General features: G+C 40.3%; 1 protein-coding gene across 9 annotated transcripts in view; it reads right to left on the bottom strand.

Moving 5' to 3' along the window:
* PHACTR1 (phosphatase and actin regulator 1) overlaps positions 1 to 18237 on the bottom strand; it is a 318474-nt gene that overhangs the window by 37115 nt on the left and 263122 nt on the right. For all 9 annotated transcript variants that reach the window (XM_057424312.1, XM_057424310.1, XM_057424311.1 and 6 more), the window contains 2 exons: positions 11177 to 11382; positions 9694 to 9850 (listed from right to left, as the gene is read on the bottom strand). In XM_057424312.1, coding sequence (XP_057280295.1) covers positions 9694 to 9850; positions 11177 to 11382 — 363 coding nt within the window. The remainder of the gene's footprint in view (positions 1 to 9693; positions 9851 to 11176; positions 11383 to 18237) is intronic.

Genomic DNA, 18237 nt, shown 5'->3' on the forward strand with positions numbered 1-18237 from the left:
TACAGGTGAGAAAGGTTCCTCTTCACTAAAGTTGTTAACATAAACAGTAATTTCACATGGTCAGATCTGAGATTAAGGACTTAGTTTAATCCCCACATATGGTCTGTGCAGTGCTTATGAATCCCAGTGCACTGATATATGAGAATAATTGTCATCTGTACTGGGCTCTAAATGACCAGTTGTAACTTTTCTGCATATATGCAAAAGAAGTCCCTGTTCGTCTCTAAGTGATCCTTATGTTAACGCTACTTCTTAGGGAACACATGTAAAATTCCAAACTTACATTAATTGTACCAGGTGTAGCAGTAAGTATATTCTCTTTGTTGGTACATTTATCCAAAAGACATTTTAAACTCTATAAATCAAACACGTAAAACATTAAATACTGTTTACTACAGGGCCAACCCTTCAAAAAGTCAACTCTATTATCTCAAATACAACAACCTGCATATGAAACTCCTGCATTTCTGGATATAGATAGATGACCATGCACACAAGTTACACTTACTTCTTTAGCTTGTGCTCACAGTAATAGTCAGTGTCATATATATGTGAGCATATACATATTTAAAAGCTGATTGGAGTCAGAACAAAAAACCTGGTTTTCTGTTTGACTCCTTTTGTCCTGGGTTCAGCAGTAGCAGTCATTTTTTCGCCTTCTTAGTAGCTGGTGCAGTGCTGTGATTTTGACTTTTGGCCTGGGAACAGTGCTGGTAACACCAATGTTTTTAATTACTGCTCAAATGTTTAGCCTGACCAAGGACTTTGTGAGTCTCATGCTCTGCCAGGGAGGAGGGGAAGCCGGAAGGAAGCAGAGACAGGACACCTGACCCAAACTGACCAAAGAGGTATTCCATACCACAGCACGTCATGCCCAGGAGGTAACTGGGAGTGAGCCGGAAGGGCACTCACTGCTCGGTTGCGCTCGGTTGGCGGGTGGTATCATATTCTCTTCCCTTGTTATTTCCCTTATCATTATTATTATTGGTGGTAGCAGCAGTGATTTGTGTTACACCTTAGTTACTGGACTGCTCTTATCTCAACCCGTGGGAATTGCATTCTTTCCATTCTCCTCCCTGTCCCTCTGGGAGTGCGGGGGGGAGGGGTCGGGGAGAAAAGGCAGGGGGGTGGGGGAGTGGACTGCGTGGGTAACTTGACGACAGGATTTAAACCACAACACCTTTACAAGGATTACTTATGTTAATCTGCACATGCATTGCCATAATACGCCAAAGAGGGAAAAAAATTGCAATTGTAACTTCTGAGTGAGGTTAAATATTTTGCTCAAAGAGCAATTTCTCCATTTTACAATCATCAGCCTATAAAGCGAAATTTATTCCTGCCAGTCTGCTTCTTTTATCTACTTGTACTGCCATCTGATTTGTTTCCATTATAAAAATTACAACGTCATCCAAGCTGAGCAACTGTTGTACTTACGATTAACTCCTCACAATCAGCAGACACAAAACATGAAGATTTATGGTTAGATTTTTTTCAAGGTGGAAATTCAGGAACTAGTTCTTAATGGAGCTGCCTTAAATTTGTCAGCATAGCCAGCAAAAGAAAAATAAAAGGCAACAAAACCCCTCCTTTGTTTTCCTTTTTTTAAAGCCAGAATATAATATTTTGAATCAACTACTTCTTTGCTTGTGTTTGCTTCACCTGCTTTTATTAATATTTGTCACTCTTTTACTCAAAAGACAGTACTGAATGGACTCCATGTGGCCTCTTGTTTATTGGAGAAATAAAAGACTACTTCTATTGCTGATGTATGGTGCTTCATTACTGCCACAAGCTTGCATTATATCACCACGAATTATTTTGCCCAGCAGAGAAACGTGGCTTCCTCTGAGGTAAAAGCTGACAGTTGTTTGACAACTAAAAGTAATCAATTTGTGGCAGAAAATGAAGAATATGACACTGAATGAAGAATATCACTGAAACTGCAAAGGAAACTAAGGTAGACTAAATATATTTGTCTCAGCTACCTTGACAGCCCAACTTAGACCTCAAATACAGACTGCATCAGGGGGCTGAAGAGCGTACGAAGCCTAAAGTGGAAATTGTAACCCCATAAAGTATTCTGCCTTGGCTTCTGCACAGAGTGACTTGCACTGCTTCCATGAGAGCAGGCAATGGAAGCAGTGACAAACCCCAGGAATAACAAACACCTTCCCGGGCTGGTGACATCTCTAATTGAAATGAACTTTTGACACAGAGAAAACACTTTCCATTTCATGAGCCACAGGGGTCCCTCTGGGGAGACCTTGCCTTCAAATACCACTTCCTGTTGCCTGTCGCCTACCATTAAAAGCATCCCTCTCCTCAGCACACCATTCCTTCTCCTTTACAGTAATGTAAATAAATTGTCTCTGCGCATTTGGAGCCTCACCTTCTACCACGGAGAGACACATCTGCCCAAGGACAGACTATATCTGCTCTGCGAGGCCTTGCTCCCATACATAACAAAACGTTTGCTGACACTGGTTGAGTGAAACTGGTGGTAGCAGGGGTCCATCCCATCCCAAGGTGGAGCTGTGACAGAGGAGAGATGACACTACCAGGGCCCATCCAGACCATAGGTTAAAGACACTGTTCATCCCACAAATGAGGGAGCACGTAGAGTGATGTGTTCTGCAATGACATTACCCACTGTCACCTCCCTTTTCCCTTGAATGCTCCATTGACCTTTTGCCATAGCAAATTACTAAGATGAAGCAAACTCATGCTTTTAGTTGTTGAAACTCACATCAAAACAATGGTAATAGCATCATGTGTGATATTAGACTATTCTTCTGTGATAAATGATGATGTTAGCTATAAAAATTCCTAATATAAAGAGACAAGTTCAAACTGTGCTCAGAGAAGAGGATTCTTGTCCTACTTTCTACTGAAATACAGATGTCAAAAGAAATCCTGGTATCTGGGTGGTTTTTCAAAAGCACACAAACTTTTGCTGTCATTGCAAGTTTGTTAACTAACAGAATTTTCCAAAGATCATAGGCCCATATGTACATTTGGAGACCCCCGACATATCTTAAGTATATATATACAAACAAGTGTTTCTTTCAGTTGCTTGCCTGAGGTTGGAAAGCCTTAGTAGATGCAGCCTTCCCAGAGCATTTTAACCACCTTTCTTTTCAGTGTAACAGAGCTCACCAGGACATCAATCACAGAAAAGAGGGCTGACAAGGGCCTTGAGAGCCCATCTTCCATCCATACCCCATCAGAGTATTTATTACTGGTGGTTGAGCCCAGATGCATAATGATAACTGTTTCAGCTTGTCACCCATAGATAATCACCTGCTTTTGCTGTCTTCCTCCTAATGCTAAGGACAATTTAGACAGCTCCCTTGGGGTTTCCACAAATGTACAGCTTCCTCACAGAGCTAAACTAAAGGGAAATAAACAAAACCATGTTTTCCCTAGCTACCACTGTGGCTAAAAGCCAGGCTCAGACCTCTACAGCTTTTTTTTGGTCACCCCCATTCATGCATCCAGTGCTGTCGCATCGCCCCTTCTAATCCAGGATTTAGATGAGCTTGTTTACCATAATCCTATTTTCTGTGTGATTTATCCCCAGCACCCGCCATGCAAAGAGGCAAGCTACACACACACACACACACACACACACACACACATACACACGAGTGCTGCCATTGGGGATGAGCTCTTGCTTTAGGCACTTGCTTTTCTCTCATTAGTAGAAACTAACAATAAGTGCGAGAATTGTAGACGTCAGAGGTAATTAGGAGGAAATTATTTCACGTTACCCAACAAAATGAGGTTTGTGAATAAAGACTAATCCTGCTGTCTGCCCATTCTTTTATCCCTAAATGACCCTGAGATGCAGAACACAAAATGCTCTCAACCACAGGGCTTCCTGCTCAACAAGGGCCATCTTGCCGCCATCCTCTGGCTGAATAAACCCTCTCCTCAACAGGATGGCAAGGCTGTGTAAATAATTAACCATTTCAAAAAGCTGAATCTCCTCATAGCCTAACGCTTAAGTAAATAAACACGGTCACTTCAGACTATTCAGTCTCCTCAGGCCTCTGAAGGAACTGCTGTGCATTTTAACAACTGTGCAAGCCTTGCAGACTGACCTTTCCTCAGCACTGGCAATATCTCCATTACCTTCACACTGATGTTGAAGACACAATCCTTTTCCCTAATTACCCAATTTTTCTATTCTTGTTTCTGGTTCATGTCTTTTTTTCTGTTTACAAACACACTCTATTGCCCTTTCTCCCAAGTATTCTCCCTCAAGCAGGGGGACATACAGACAACTGGCACCTGTTGTGAAGAGGTCCAAAAACCTCACAGCAGCCTCATGACATTTTAAAAATCAATGATAATTTTGTATATCTGTGGGAATTCACCACGTTCATTTTATCACTGGATTTCTGTTTCTAGGCAGTATAATTCAGTACAGCCACGGAAGACATAACATGGATCAGTGAATGCATAGAGTAGATTATCTTTCTGATTGAGGTAGTAGGTGACCACCATCTGTCAAACCTGCCACTCGCTAACAAAGATTTATGACTTTTCATGCTACATTTCTCAGTCACAGACATCTCGGTACTATTTCCAAAGCATCAATGGGACTATAAACATATCTAAGAGGTGTGTATGTCCATATTTCAAGTGTACAATTTTCGGTACTCAGTACTATTTCCAAAGCATCAATGGGACTATAAACATATCTAACAGGTGTGCATGTCCACATTTCAAGTGTACAAATTTACAGCCATACGCACACAGTGTCTCTGTGATCTACTTTCATACTTCCTATCCTTTGCCTCATGATACTTGCAATCCACTATTTATATTGCTTCAGATCAAGATTTTTCCACTTGCTGCTGTAATGACAGCATCCCATAAGGAACTGTAGTGAATAAATCTAGGGCTATAAAAACAAAAAGCAGAGCACTACTGTATATCTGAAAGGGGAGCCTGCCGTTGATTCACTGCTTTAAAGACAGCAGAGCATACCCAGTGACATACTCAAAGATTCAGTTGAACGCTGGGTTGTCCATCAGTCATACACATGAAAGGCAAAAGGTAGTGTGTGGACACGGCAAGAAGTTACTTTCTCGTTTGTTACTAATTGAATTATTTTCTATGTAATTATTTAATGTGCAGAGGGCTGCTCCCCCATCTCATCTCTCTCTACTTTCATACTGGGCATGGTCTTGGGTTAAATGTGACTCCTACAACTGACAGCTTTTGGCAGCTGCACAGCACTAAATCTTAGAGGGCTGCAAAACCTTAATGAGCTGCCTGTGGCACCTGTCAGTGATGGGTAGCAGTCCCTTGACCTGCACTGCTCACCTGTGGACAGCCTTTGTGTATCTCCCCTGCCTCACCTGCCCTCTGCCCTAAGGTGGGTAGGAGTGTGCTGATGAAAGAGACATCATGCTGACCAGTAATAAAACTGTGAACATCATGAAGTTCCCTTAACACCAATTATTATCAATGTGATGATATTTTGCATGATTAGCTCATCCTATTCCAGCAGGTGGAAAAAGACAGGATGGAAACAATCCAGGGAAAACAGAAAAGGACACTGCCATGCATTTTTGAGAGGCAGTGGACCCAAATCTCAGCTTTAATACTCCTGTATCTAACTACTAATGAGCACCTTCACTAGCCTTGGGGGTATAAGAGACTCAAGAAAGACTTGAGTGCTTTAGAAAGCCTCTCTAGTAGGATGCGTGGCAGATCAGCCAATAGTCTAAAGATATGTTGTCTCAAGGCATGGGAAAGACTTTGTGAAAGTCACTCAAAGAAGCCAGGTGTTCCTGGCTGAAAGGAGTGCAAAGTCCTCATCAAAGGACTGTAGTGTATAGCCACACAGAAATACATAGATAGATTTTCTCTAAAGGGCTCTAGTACTTACTAGAATAAGTAACATACTGATTAAGGAAGTCCGTGTGATCTCTCATGACCACCATTATGATTCCTTGGTGAAACAGGAGTGCAAGGACCAGCACTGAAGCACCTGTTTCAGTACCACGAGATGGTCTTGCAGTCTTTGGGAGACAGGCAGCTCTGCTGTGCATCACCCATCAGTACTGGTCCTCTTCTTCCTCACCAGGGGCTTGTGACACTGCCCCTAGGAGAACCTCCAAGCTCAGATCCAGAGCCTAAGTCCTTGCTTCACAATCATAGCCTAGATATGCCACACTCCTCTCACCCTGACAGCCACTGAAAGCTATATCCAGGTCCTCCTGGTCCCTGGCTCTGGCCTGAATAAGCAGGGGACCATTGCTTCCCAGCAGGTCCAACACATCCAGAGAGAGAGGCAGAAGGCAAAAGTCTGTCTTTTCCCTCGGCTGGTTAACTTTCAGTGTTCTGGCTTTTCCTGTTTACATGCATTTCGTGAGCAGCTCTGAAGCTATGCAGGCACCAGAGGGATAAAATGGAGGAGGAGAATGGGAAAAGCTGAGCAGGCAGAAAAAACAAAGCAAGAAAACCATACCCATTTAAAGATTTACTTAGCACAGGTCTGCATTTCAGAGTAGAAGTTAATGGAGTTGTAAGGGTTTTTAGCAGCCAAGAACATAGCCTCCAGCATCCATTTCCCATCCTCAAGTCACATGTAGTTATGAGCTGTAAGTTCTGCATTTTAACTCTATTTTTGCCCCTTGGTTGTAGGTATTGTATTTTTGAGTAGTCCGTTCTGGTTTGGTTAGAGGAGGAGGTCTTCTAGTTAGTTGCTGTTAATTGCTGTGTAAAGACTGCCCAGAAAAAGGCTATGGTGCAGGGGCCTATTCATATGGCTGGTATTCATGTGATGTGGGATCTCTTGTCATTGCTAGGATGTATGCTGCCATCTTGGGCAAAAAGTTCCATTTTGCTTGGATGTACATGTGCTGAGCCATGATACAGGATACTCACCACAGAAGAATTACATTCATGTGAAGTGTTTCTGTGATAGGCGCAAAGGCTGTAATTTGTCTCACAACTGAGCCAATATTCATGTGTATAGCAGGCCAGATCTTGCTATAGGATATAGTTTCTGCAGCCTCACACTTTCAACTGGTTTGGTGTAAGTCAAGCACTAGTCTCTCAGTATGGGAAACATGGTGAAGTCTGCTCTAGAGTCTCTCTACCAGTTGGTGGATACAATAATAAAGTCATAACAATTTTCTGGGACTAACTGGAGGTTCAGAGCTTCCAAGCGGCATTTGAATAGGATCTGAACAAACAGTTCGGAGACAAATTGATTCCTGGTGCAACTCTAATAAAGCCGGAGGAATTACACCTGGGATGATTTTGGTCTGTTGCAATATGTCAATGATCAATCTCTCAATATGCCTGGCTATAACCATCTTTAAAAATTATGTTCTCTTTATAGTAATAAATTCTGATCTGCCAAATGTGGCAGCCAATGAGCTCTCCCAAACTAGATACTGTGAGGATTATGCATAAATACTGAAGTATCCTAATCAGCCCCTCGGTGAAAATTAATGGATCCATTACAGACAATCATTATTTGCTGAAGTTTTTATTCCACATTTTTTACTTCTGTAAGTAGCATATGTGATTTCATTGGCTGGCTATTTTAAACCATAGAGGACCATTGGTGGGACATTACAAATCCCTCTGAAATCCAAAACTGCCAGCTGCAATTATAGTCCCCATCTAGCATCTTCTCTAAGGACTATAAATGCTTCACAACTTTAATTTTGCTTGGCATCTGCATCACTGTGTGACAATTACTGAGCAAAGGATGGATTGATTCAGTAATGAAGTCTAGAGAATAAAGAAATACTGTCCAAACTGAAATATTCTCTCTACTTCAATCCAATATTCATCGGTCTGTGCACGTGGATACATCACATTTTGATACAAAGCACTGGTAAGACAGGTACCTTCCTTTTTCCTGCTTAAGTCTGTGGCTTTTTGCATATTAGAGATGAGGAAAATTATTTGCTGTTAATACTTCTTGATTGGTTTTAACCACTCAAAAGGATGAGATATTAAGTTGTAAATACTAGTAATTAAAAGGTCAGACTGGTAACTATATTATTCCAGATAAGGCTTATGAAAATCTGTCCATTTCAGTAATGTTACACTGGTATAAACTGGGAATGAAATAGCAGTGGCTCAACTATTTTTTTGATCTTGTACATACACAGGTTTAATTATTTGAAGTATTTGTGATTGCCCCTCAATCCTAACCATATTAGAAGACACGATCAAGCATTATAACTCAGACTGAATGAGCAGAGATGCAATTGCAGGAACAAAGAATGACACTGTAAGAATATGTGGCTTACACAGGAAGGATTCTGGGTATTGCCAAAATTAGTTTCCCTGTTAAAAAGAGATATGCTGAAGAAACATTCTTTAATGGGGGAGAAGCAGGTTTTGGAGAGGTGAGATATAAAACATTTATCATAAAAAACACCTGGGGCACAGTGAGCTGTGCAGAATCAATGTCTTCAGGTGACACTATTCACCTTCATCAGACAGAGCTGTAAAATTCCTGTGAGACCTAAGCAATTTAGGCAAATGGGCAACACAATGGAAATCCTGTCCAATGTCATTTCAAGGTCAAGCAGTGCATAGTAGGATACATTAAGAGACAAAAGTTTCAACTCTTCACATGCTTCAAAAGGGTTCAAAACTAATCAAACAACAGGACCCTGCTATCATTTGCTGCTCTTCAGGACCAAGAGATCCATGTGCAGCTGCAGGCTAACAAGGTATTAGATTGAATAAAGACTGGCCTGAAAAATCACAGTACCAGCAAAGTGTGGCACCATCTTGCATACTTTGGGAGTCACTGCTGAGGCCCTTCAACAAGAGTGCTGAAGGTTTTGGGGTAGGCTAAGCATGATCCAGCCCAAAGACTTTTACAGACAGACTAGAAAGATGCGGTCAGTTTATTCCAAAGAGGTGACAGACAAGACCATAAACTGGTTGGTCTTCTATTTGTGGCTTTGTCAGAGTCACACTGGACTGAAACTAGCAGCATTCACCAGTTCTACATACCATCAAGTTGATAACATAAAATTATTAAATATATTTACAGAAATCATGGTTGGAGCATAGAAGGTTCTCAGAGATTTCTACCTGACCTCAGCTTAATTATTCTTGACAGAAATCTTCCACATTTAATGGCTATCCCTCTATACCCTTTTATATGCAATACAGAAAACCAGAACAGCTGCTGAGTAACACTATTACGAAGAACAGAGTCTAGATAGGGTAAAGCTGTTCAACCTGACACAATAAAAGCAGGTACTAAAGGACATTAACTATTTTGGGTCACGAAAAGACTCAGCTACTCATGAGAGATGCAGTAGGAAGAGAAAGTTACACCCCTGCCCTTTGGCCAAACTAATAGCTTATCAAATAGCACCTGCAGCTAAACTCCAAAATGTTATCAAAGCGGAACATTTCCAAATGGTGCACTGAAAACAACCAAATCCACACAGTACACACTGATATTTAATGCAACCAAAGATCCCATAGAATATGCCAGGAAAATGAAATGGGGCATTGTATGGGAAGTTATACTGGAGCAGAAATAATGTCTTTCCTCTTCCACCCATGGCTTTTCCTTTTGATGAGCTCTGAACAAACAGATCTCAAATATTTACAGACTAGGGATAAAAACTGCATCCCACCATGTATTTCCAAGAGCAAGAGTTAGAAAAAATGTTTGTCTCCTACCTTGTTAACTTTGTCCCAATCTGCTGCCTAAGTTCAAGCCTCTCTTCATCAGTCTGCATGGGGAGGATGTTCTTTTCCTCCAGCTCTCGCTTGGAAGGCCTGTTGCTTAGTTTGATTGCTAAAGAGTCCTGCCTGCAGATCTTCCTTGCCAGGGAGCCTGTGGAAGAGAGAAGAGGCTCTGCCAAAGGAGGTTTCATCATTTCATTACAGCATACAGCAGGCAAAGAAGCACTAGCCATCTTCTGATAGTGGGCTCTCATTTACTCTAGGATGGACAGTGGGAAAACAGGCGTCAAGTAACTTCAGGTGCTCTGTTAACCTCAATTCATACCATAATAAAGAAAAGCTGAATTTGGCAGGTATACAAAAAAAAGAAATTAAAATAATGTTCCATAGAGGGGAGTGGAGAAGTGCTTGGTTCAGAATTGCTAGGAGCATCTGTAGCCTTTTCTAGAACAGTGTTTCTGAACCACGTAATGAAATGAATAATTCAACCTCAGAATCTAGGCAGGCAGCAGAGCTACAGCATGTAGAAAGAGAGAGGTGTTTCTCTCTTGCAGTGTAACACCAAGGCTAGCACTAGAAGAAATTAGAAGTCAATCAGAAACAGCACAGATGTAAATGTATGTTAACTGACACTGCTTCTCAGGCAGTAACAGTGGCAAAGACACTGTGAAAATCAGTGGCCGTTCATGGCTCAACCTTGATTTCCTAGGCAGTATAAGCAGGGAAGACACACAAGCAGAGATACACAAATCCACGAGAGGTTTTGGGCTTTGGGCAGGAGACTGCAAGATAGTGCAGTTCTGCTCTGTTTCTTAATTTAAGAGCAAAGACTGCTTAATTTCACTTCCAGGATAAGAGTACTGTATCTTGTCTTCACAGGAGAGTCCTGTGATGCCACACCAAGACAAGAGATGGGTTTTTCTCAGAAAGGTCATGAAGGGGCCACAAGCCCCTCTCCAGACTGAAACTGCAATATGTCTATCAGTTACTCAGTTCTGATCTGAGCCCAGTTCTCTGATTGTGGCCCTTTCAAAGTATGTGCAAACTTACAATTCTGACATTATTTAATATGTACTAATTGCAAAAGCTATGATTCTCTATTAGTGGTAATTATTTCCCCCTCCTGAAGTAACTCTACTGAGCTGATCTTGATTTAAGCCAAAGGCAGGGCTTCTGTACACCACTGACACTCAGGAAAGTGACTCCAAGTCAATTAGGAAGTGAATTAATATAAGTCATTTGGATTCTGTCTGAGAGCTACCCAGCAGGGATTCATGTAGATTAAGGAAATCACTATAAATTCATACTACTTGCTATTTTGGATTAATTTACCAAGTATCACCATGTAGTTGAGCCCTGAGAGATGCAAAAGCCACTGTCAAGAAAGAAAATTCAAAGGCCTTGTGTTTCTCTTGTGTATTGAGAGTTCAGTCTAAAACTTAAATAAATGAGAAAGGAAAAACAGAGTAAGTCTTACTTGTAAATAATGAGTTATCCTCCTCTTCATCTTCTTCCTCTTCCTGTCTTCCTGGGTAGAGGCAGGAAGAATCTTCATAGTCAGTTTCATGAGGCACATTTTCTTTATTGTCATCGCATTCGATCACAACAGTTGGCACTTGTCTCATGTCTGGAAGGCCCGTAGGTCCTGTTTTTGTAACACTGTCACCTGTGTGTAAACCAGAGCTGTTGGGAAAGAAAAGCAAATAAATAAGGAAACAGCTCCATGAAAGACTGAGCTGCTTCTCTTACTGTATTTAGTAGGGAAACAGTGGTCTTTCATTCCTTTCTGAGAAGAAATGACGACAGAAAGATCTTCATGACCATCAAGACATCTAATGGATTTAAACTGAGTACACATTAGAATTAAGGCACAACACTTGCTAGGGAGAGGTATGACAGCACACAGGCATAAATACTGGCAGCCGGGACTGAGAACTAAAGATCCATGGCAAATACAGTCTTGGGGCTTAGTGAGAATTGCACCAGCTATTCAGAGTGATAAGCCTTTCTTCAGCTTGGTGTCTGTGTGACCTCTCCACTGGCATGCAGGCAGTAGGGAGAAAATATTTCATGTGATTGCAAAAGGTGGAGTAGGAGAGTGGGAGGAGGGAAAGATGGATTGTAGAGGAGGAATGTAGAAAGGCAGAGGAAAACCACTCCTTAGGCAAGTAGATGTTGATTGACTTAAGAGGAAGGCAAGGGCACAACTCTCTGAAGTACAGGGGACTAAGCATGTGAAACTGGGCCTGAAGAAAGGGGGCTCTGAGAGCTGGTGAAAACGACAAGGAAGAAAGGTAAACCTGGCAGATTTGTTTGCTAACAGCAGTTATATGCTGTGTGTTGTGGGGGGTGCAATGACAATATCCATTCTCCTGCCCTGGCTCTTCACTCCAGTCGGTGCTGGAGATCAATCTGGATTGGAGCTAGCATCATATTTCTTTCGTCACATAGAGTGTGATTGATCATTTCCTGCAGGTTGAGAGCTGTGGTAGGTACTGCTATTATCTAGCTCTTGTGTCGATTTCAAAGCCTTTACAAAGGAACATATCAATACAAGCAGGGAAACAGGAACATGAGGAAGCAAAGACCAAAGTCAAACAAAAGGAAAAGTCAGGAACAGCATCAGGTTTCCTAACCCAATTTTATCTAATACCTCGTGTTGCTTTTCCAATGTGAAATGAGAATGAAAGACTGGCAGGCAAAAATCATGGCTGCTCAGGTTTATTTGTGAGTCAGCAGAAACCACTTCAAAGAAATAATTTTGTTAATTGCAACATTTACTATCGCAAACTAACCAACAATATGCATACCTTTACTGGATGCCTTGAAGGGAGAAACTTTATTTTCTTAGTGAGAGTCCACGTTTTGTACGACAAAGCAAGAGAGATTCATGAAGAACTGCCTAGTGAAATTTTGTATTAGACTTCAGTGAGTTTAACCCAAAAAATTTTATCCCAGGAATAGTTTTAAAATTCATCAGCTGAATTCTCCTAATGAAACATAAATGCACTACTAAAAACTTTCAGCCAGTGTTTAATTTATTGATATGCTTTAAGAGTTCTATGAAGTTAAATTTTTAAATCTGTTTTCTCTATAGCCTACTTTTTGTGTAACTCTTTTTAAGAGGAAAGGTAGGAAATTCAGAAGCCTGGAATTAAACTTCCAAGAGAAACTAAAATGCTGTGAAATTCTGTTAACATTGCTAAAAACAACAACAAATTCCAAAATACTGGGAAGAAAACCCCAAACAACAAATTTCCAATGATGAACACAACCACTGGATCATTCGGTTAATTTTAAAACAACACATACACAAAGTAAATAAATACAAGTTCACTAAGTCCCTCCTGGGAGTACAAATGAAAGGAGCAAAAAGTAGTTCAGCATCCAGGACCCTTTGGTGCTTCCCTGTCCTGTGAAGGATATACGTAGGTTACAGTGCATCCTTACAGATGTGCACATAGGGTAGCAGATATCAAAGTGGTTCATCAGTTTAGGTTACTGAGCAGGTACAAGATGGCAACAAGATTTACAAATTACCATAGAGGAGCTTTATTTGAACTCCTGATCTAGAAATAGGCAGCTTCTCATTGTAATTTTTCTGAATCATTCACTTTCTTGATAATACTACTTTCTATTTTAAGCCCCTCATTTTGCTTCATGTTTTGTGTTCTTCTTGATTAAAATCAGCCTTTTCCACAGCTTTTTGACTAAGTCAGCTGTCTAAGCAAACCACTTATGAAATACATGCAGTACTGCAGTATTCTTAAGAAAGTCAAATCAAGGTCACTGAATATGCCCATTGTATATAAATTCCTCTGGGTCGTTAGCAAAAACCCCACATGGTCAGGTGGTCTACACCAGAAATTTTTTAACATTGTTCACCAAAAACCACAGTATTGTTTCAAACTGTCCATTTTAAATTAGCTTAATCTTTTGCAACAAAATTAGAGGACAAAGCTACAGCTAAGCAAGTACTTATTTAAGATAAATGTATCAACAGATTTCAACAATTCATAGCTGACTAGTACAAGCACTTGGCAATTACCGTTGCATCATCTTTATGTGACCAATACAGCAAGAGTTACACCACTATGGCTTACAGTGATTCTAGTGAGAAAATATTTTCATGAAAAATCAGAATTTAAGCATATGAGTGACTCATGATACAGACAAAATCAAAAAGTGAAATCCCTCCTGTAAAATCCAGCAGGAAAATAAAGCACACTTTTCATCTGTCATCCCAGGCTCTTTGACTTCAGAATAGAGTTACATTTTTATCAGCATGTTTTCAGATCCACAGTACACTCTTCTGAACTTATCAGTTAAAAAACAAAACGAGCTGAAAAAATTTCAAACCATTGTATATACGTTTCTACAATACGGGCATATGTGTGAGAGACAGAGAAGGCAGAGCTATAAATATTAAGTGTTTCTATCCTTAGGCAATGATAAAGTTTAGAGAAAAAGCAATTCTGTTGACAAGTTTTATGGAAGAGAAATGTTTTCTGACTCAAATATGTTTTATAAGATTTACAAGACACTGGCAGGAATGTCTTGTGCATTTAATTTCATAAATCTACAGCCTGAAGCAGAGCTGCGTGTCCCAGAGGAACTGGTCTTACACACTATCTTTTTGGACACAGCGATTTTTCATGCTCTGCCACAGATGCCATTCTCACAAAGAGTGAGATATTGCCACTTAACAGCTCTTTGTACATATGTTGAACAAATGGAGGCCTTGATTCAGCTGCTAGTGTATAAGAGCCCAGAGAGGAACTGAAATTAATTGTCGCCTTACCAGACAGAGAACGACATAGGCAAGGCAGAAAAAAAGACTATTTCAGATGCAGAAGCTATCTCCCTCAGTCAAAATTAAAGACACATTCCAGGGGCACAAGAAGGTTTCTAAAGCCTCTTTTCCTGCTGTTTGTGATGCAGGGCTTTTTGGGCATGGTCTTTCTTCTCAAATTCATTTCAGTCAGGAGGATGAAACCTGAAGATTTTGGTGGCAGAGTTTACCAGATTTTCACCAACTGTTAAGATGCATTCTGAAATAGTAAAAAGTGATGCCTGAATCTAGAGTTTTACTTATGCTTGGCACACATGCTTTGGGATGAAGGGGAAAGTTGTTTGCAGTAGGGCACAAACTGGCAACAGAGGCTGCAGAAAAAAGTTTACATGGAAATGATACTCTTCTGTGTTTTCACTTAATCTGTCATAACGCTGGTAATTTATCAGGGAAATAGAGGCAAACTGACAGCACAAATGACATGTCATAATAGCCATACTTATAACAAGGGACAGACTGCACTTCTGAGAATAGGTTATGAATAGATGTTACGAGTAACAGAAAAGATTTTAAATCAATGCATAAAGTGTGTATATGAACTTAATGCTCTATAATGTCTGAAATAAAACTGAATAAAAATTTTCCAGTAATTAACTGCCATTTTAAGTCATCAGAACAACTGGAACTTGAATTGACATTACATGCTTTTAATGTACCTTAAGACATTAACATTAGTATGTGCAAGATCTAGGATCTAGGTGAGGCACTAACATAAAACCGCTCCTGCAGAGGGGCAAATACAGGCAGAGAAGCTCGGTAGCTTTCTCAAGGTCAAAGACACTGGAATAACTTGTGGCTTCTAAGCCAGTACAGAGGGACAGCTTATTTTTTCTATGGCAAGCTTCTAACATCAGCTGGCAAAGCACTAGTATCAACTATCAGTCTTCAGATGTTGTCAGACTATCTGAATTCCAGCGACCTCATCTGTGAAAGCAAAAATCCAGATTGCTAGAGAAAGGGCACGTCTTTCATTCTTTGTTCCTATTCACACTCACAGTTCTGGCAGAGAGAAGAGTTGTGAGGTCTTTACTGAAATAAGTTGTGAGGTCTTTACTTTTGCCCGGTAAAGAAATCTTTACCGGGCAAAATGCAGCATTGATACTAACTGGCTATGGATTCAGTGAATATCAGTGCAGTTTAACAGACTCGAGGAGCTTCACCGCACGAGGACCAAAAAAACTAGACAAAGGGAAGGAAAAAAAAAATCCTGAAGGAATACACAGAAAAACTTTAGAGCAGAAATCTGAGCTGCACTTGCCTACATGGTCCTCCCCTATTAAAAACAAAATACTATTCTAAATAATCCCCCAAATTAACAGACTTGGCAGTGTTATTACTGCAGCATCATGGCAATTATTCTATGAAGTTGTAAGGTTCTTTTGAGATAAAGACTGAGATCAGCAAAAATAAATGCTGCCAATGAACAGCATTCCCCAGAAGGTGCCTCAGAGACTTGTCAGGCTCTTTTATCTCATCAAGGTTATTGGCCCAACAGCAGTGACCCAGTACATTGTTATCTTGGAAGGAACAGTAAAGCTCAGGATGCCACTGCATATCCTATGCAACAGATGTGAGCACATTACCAAATTTTAAATTTCAGAAAGCAAATATAGGATCCTTGCATTTTTAACAGGCCCTCAAGACTTCTGGGCAGAAATAGCTGGCTGAAGTGGCTGAATAACAAATACTGCAGTATGATTTCTGCTGGGTTTAACCCAGATTTTACAAAACTAAGGGAAAAGAACTACTTTCAAAAATACTAGAAAACAGAGACCTTTGGTGCAAATAATCCTCTCAAAAGTTAAATACATGTATTTTATAAATCTGCAGAAATCTTCAAGATGAGTCAGCAAATTTACTAAGATCATAATATGGCTTGAAAAGGCAATTTAAGAATTTAACAGCAAGTGTCAGCTCCACAGACCTGTATATACTCTGAAATCCTTTCACCTCTGAATACTACAAAAATAACAATTGCTGTTGCAGAGGAAACAGTCATCACCTATTTTCTCTCTTGTGAATGTAAATGTTATTGATTTGTTTTGTCAAGGAGAATAACTGAAGCAGTCTATTTTATTTCATGAAATAACAGTTAATCAACACAACAAGGCTATAAAAATCAACTGTCTGCAATATCATGAACTAGGATTTATTTCACTTTAAATGTGAAATATCAGTGCTACAGCCTTTTCTTATTTTCTTTTTCAAAGGTTAGCAATTGCTTCATATTGGGAAACAAATCCTTGCTTATTCATTTTTTAACAAGCATTATACCTTCAGCTTCAAATTAGTAGTTCAAACAACATTACTTCCTTTAAATCAATCGAATGTATTTGCAGACATGATAAGCATGACGGATTCCTAGAAATTGGAGCATTCATTGCTATGAGGCAACAGATGTCACAGTGAAGTCATACTCTGAGAGATGTCACCGGGCACTGGGCACGTGAGCTAGATAGCGAGACATCCAACCTATGCTGGGGATAGCGAAGGCAGTGCAGCCCCAAAGGAACCTTTGGGAGACACCAGCTACCCTCTGTGCTTGATGCAACAAACTTTGGAGCGATGCAGATGTACCTGACCAGCCCTGCTGTCAATGTAAGTGTAAGTGGGTAATCACTGCCATACACAGGAATGTGGATGTTCTTTCCAGTCCTACAACTACAGCCATTTTATTGATAGAACTAGGAATCTCCCTCGTAGCCCTAGCAGTTTTCCCCAGCACAGAATTCCCCCCACTATGCAGAAACATTAGCTCTCCTGATGTAACCACAAAGGTCTCACTATCCTGGTACTAAAATAAACTGGCAGTATGGGATAGCTTTGCTCCCCCGACTGTTTTTCATGCAGTAAGGAGAATCTGCCATCTCTAATCACATTAGTTTCAACTATGCAATATAATGAAGTTAACATTATCACAAGGAGGTACTGGGGCAAATCATTAGTCATTTTGCTTATCAGACCAAATACTTTAGCTTTCTGTCTAACAGAAGGTTGATCTGCTACTCCTAGACTGAGCTGGCTACAAAGCTGCCCTTGGTGCTAAATAGAATATGTGAATTTTTGCACTACCTTCCTTATTCTGGGACTTGCTCAATTTTCCTCTACAAGACAAAACAGATTTTCCAAAGCTTGCGGATCTTGCAGTCTATGAGAACAGCTTGCATTTATACCAAATGCTTCACTTAGGCTATTTGGAGCAGCATTCAGAGACACTCATAGGTGGCAGTAACAAAAACCAGCCCCAAAGTGGGTAAGGCTGATCAAATGCACTACCTTCTTCCAGATGTAAATGGCTAAGAAAGTAGGTCCTGTGGAATGGGTTAAATACTTATTTTAAGATCAAGCATACAATTTAATTTAAATTAATTTAAATAATTACAATACTGTATTAAAACCTCTCTGAGTGACTTGTAGAAGGTCCTCATAGGTTGGTTCAAGCTAATTGGTAATACTAATCAGATGCCCTGGTTGAGTGGCACATTTGTTTTTTATCACTCTTTTCTGAATCTTCCATTTCTTTTCCTTCATTTGGCAATCCTCCACATAAAGGGAGCTCTGAAGTTATGCACTCTGCAGTATAGACTACAAGCCAGTCATGTCTTATTAAAATCTTCTCCACTGACTGCATTACTTACTTTGTTGAACAGGACAACAGGGTTCAGGAATTTCGTCTTTTTCTCCTT

This window comes from Pezoporus wallicus, unplaced genomic scaffold (assembly GCF_028554395.1).
Source record: "Pezoporus wallicus isolate ANWC-B61680 ecotype Strahan unplaced genomic scaffold, APGP_CSIRO_Pwel_v1 contig_5485, whole genome shotgun sequence".
NCBI lineage: Eukaryota > Metazoa > Chordata > Aves > Psittaciformes > Psittacidae > Pezoporus > Pezoporus wallicus.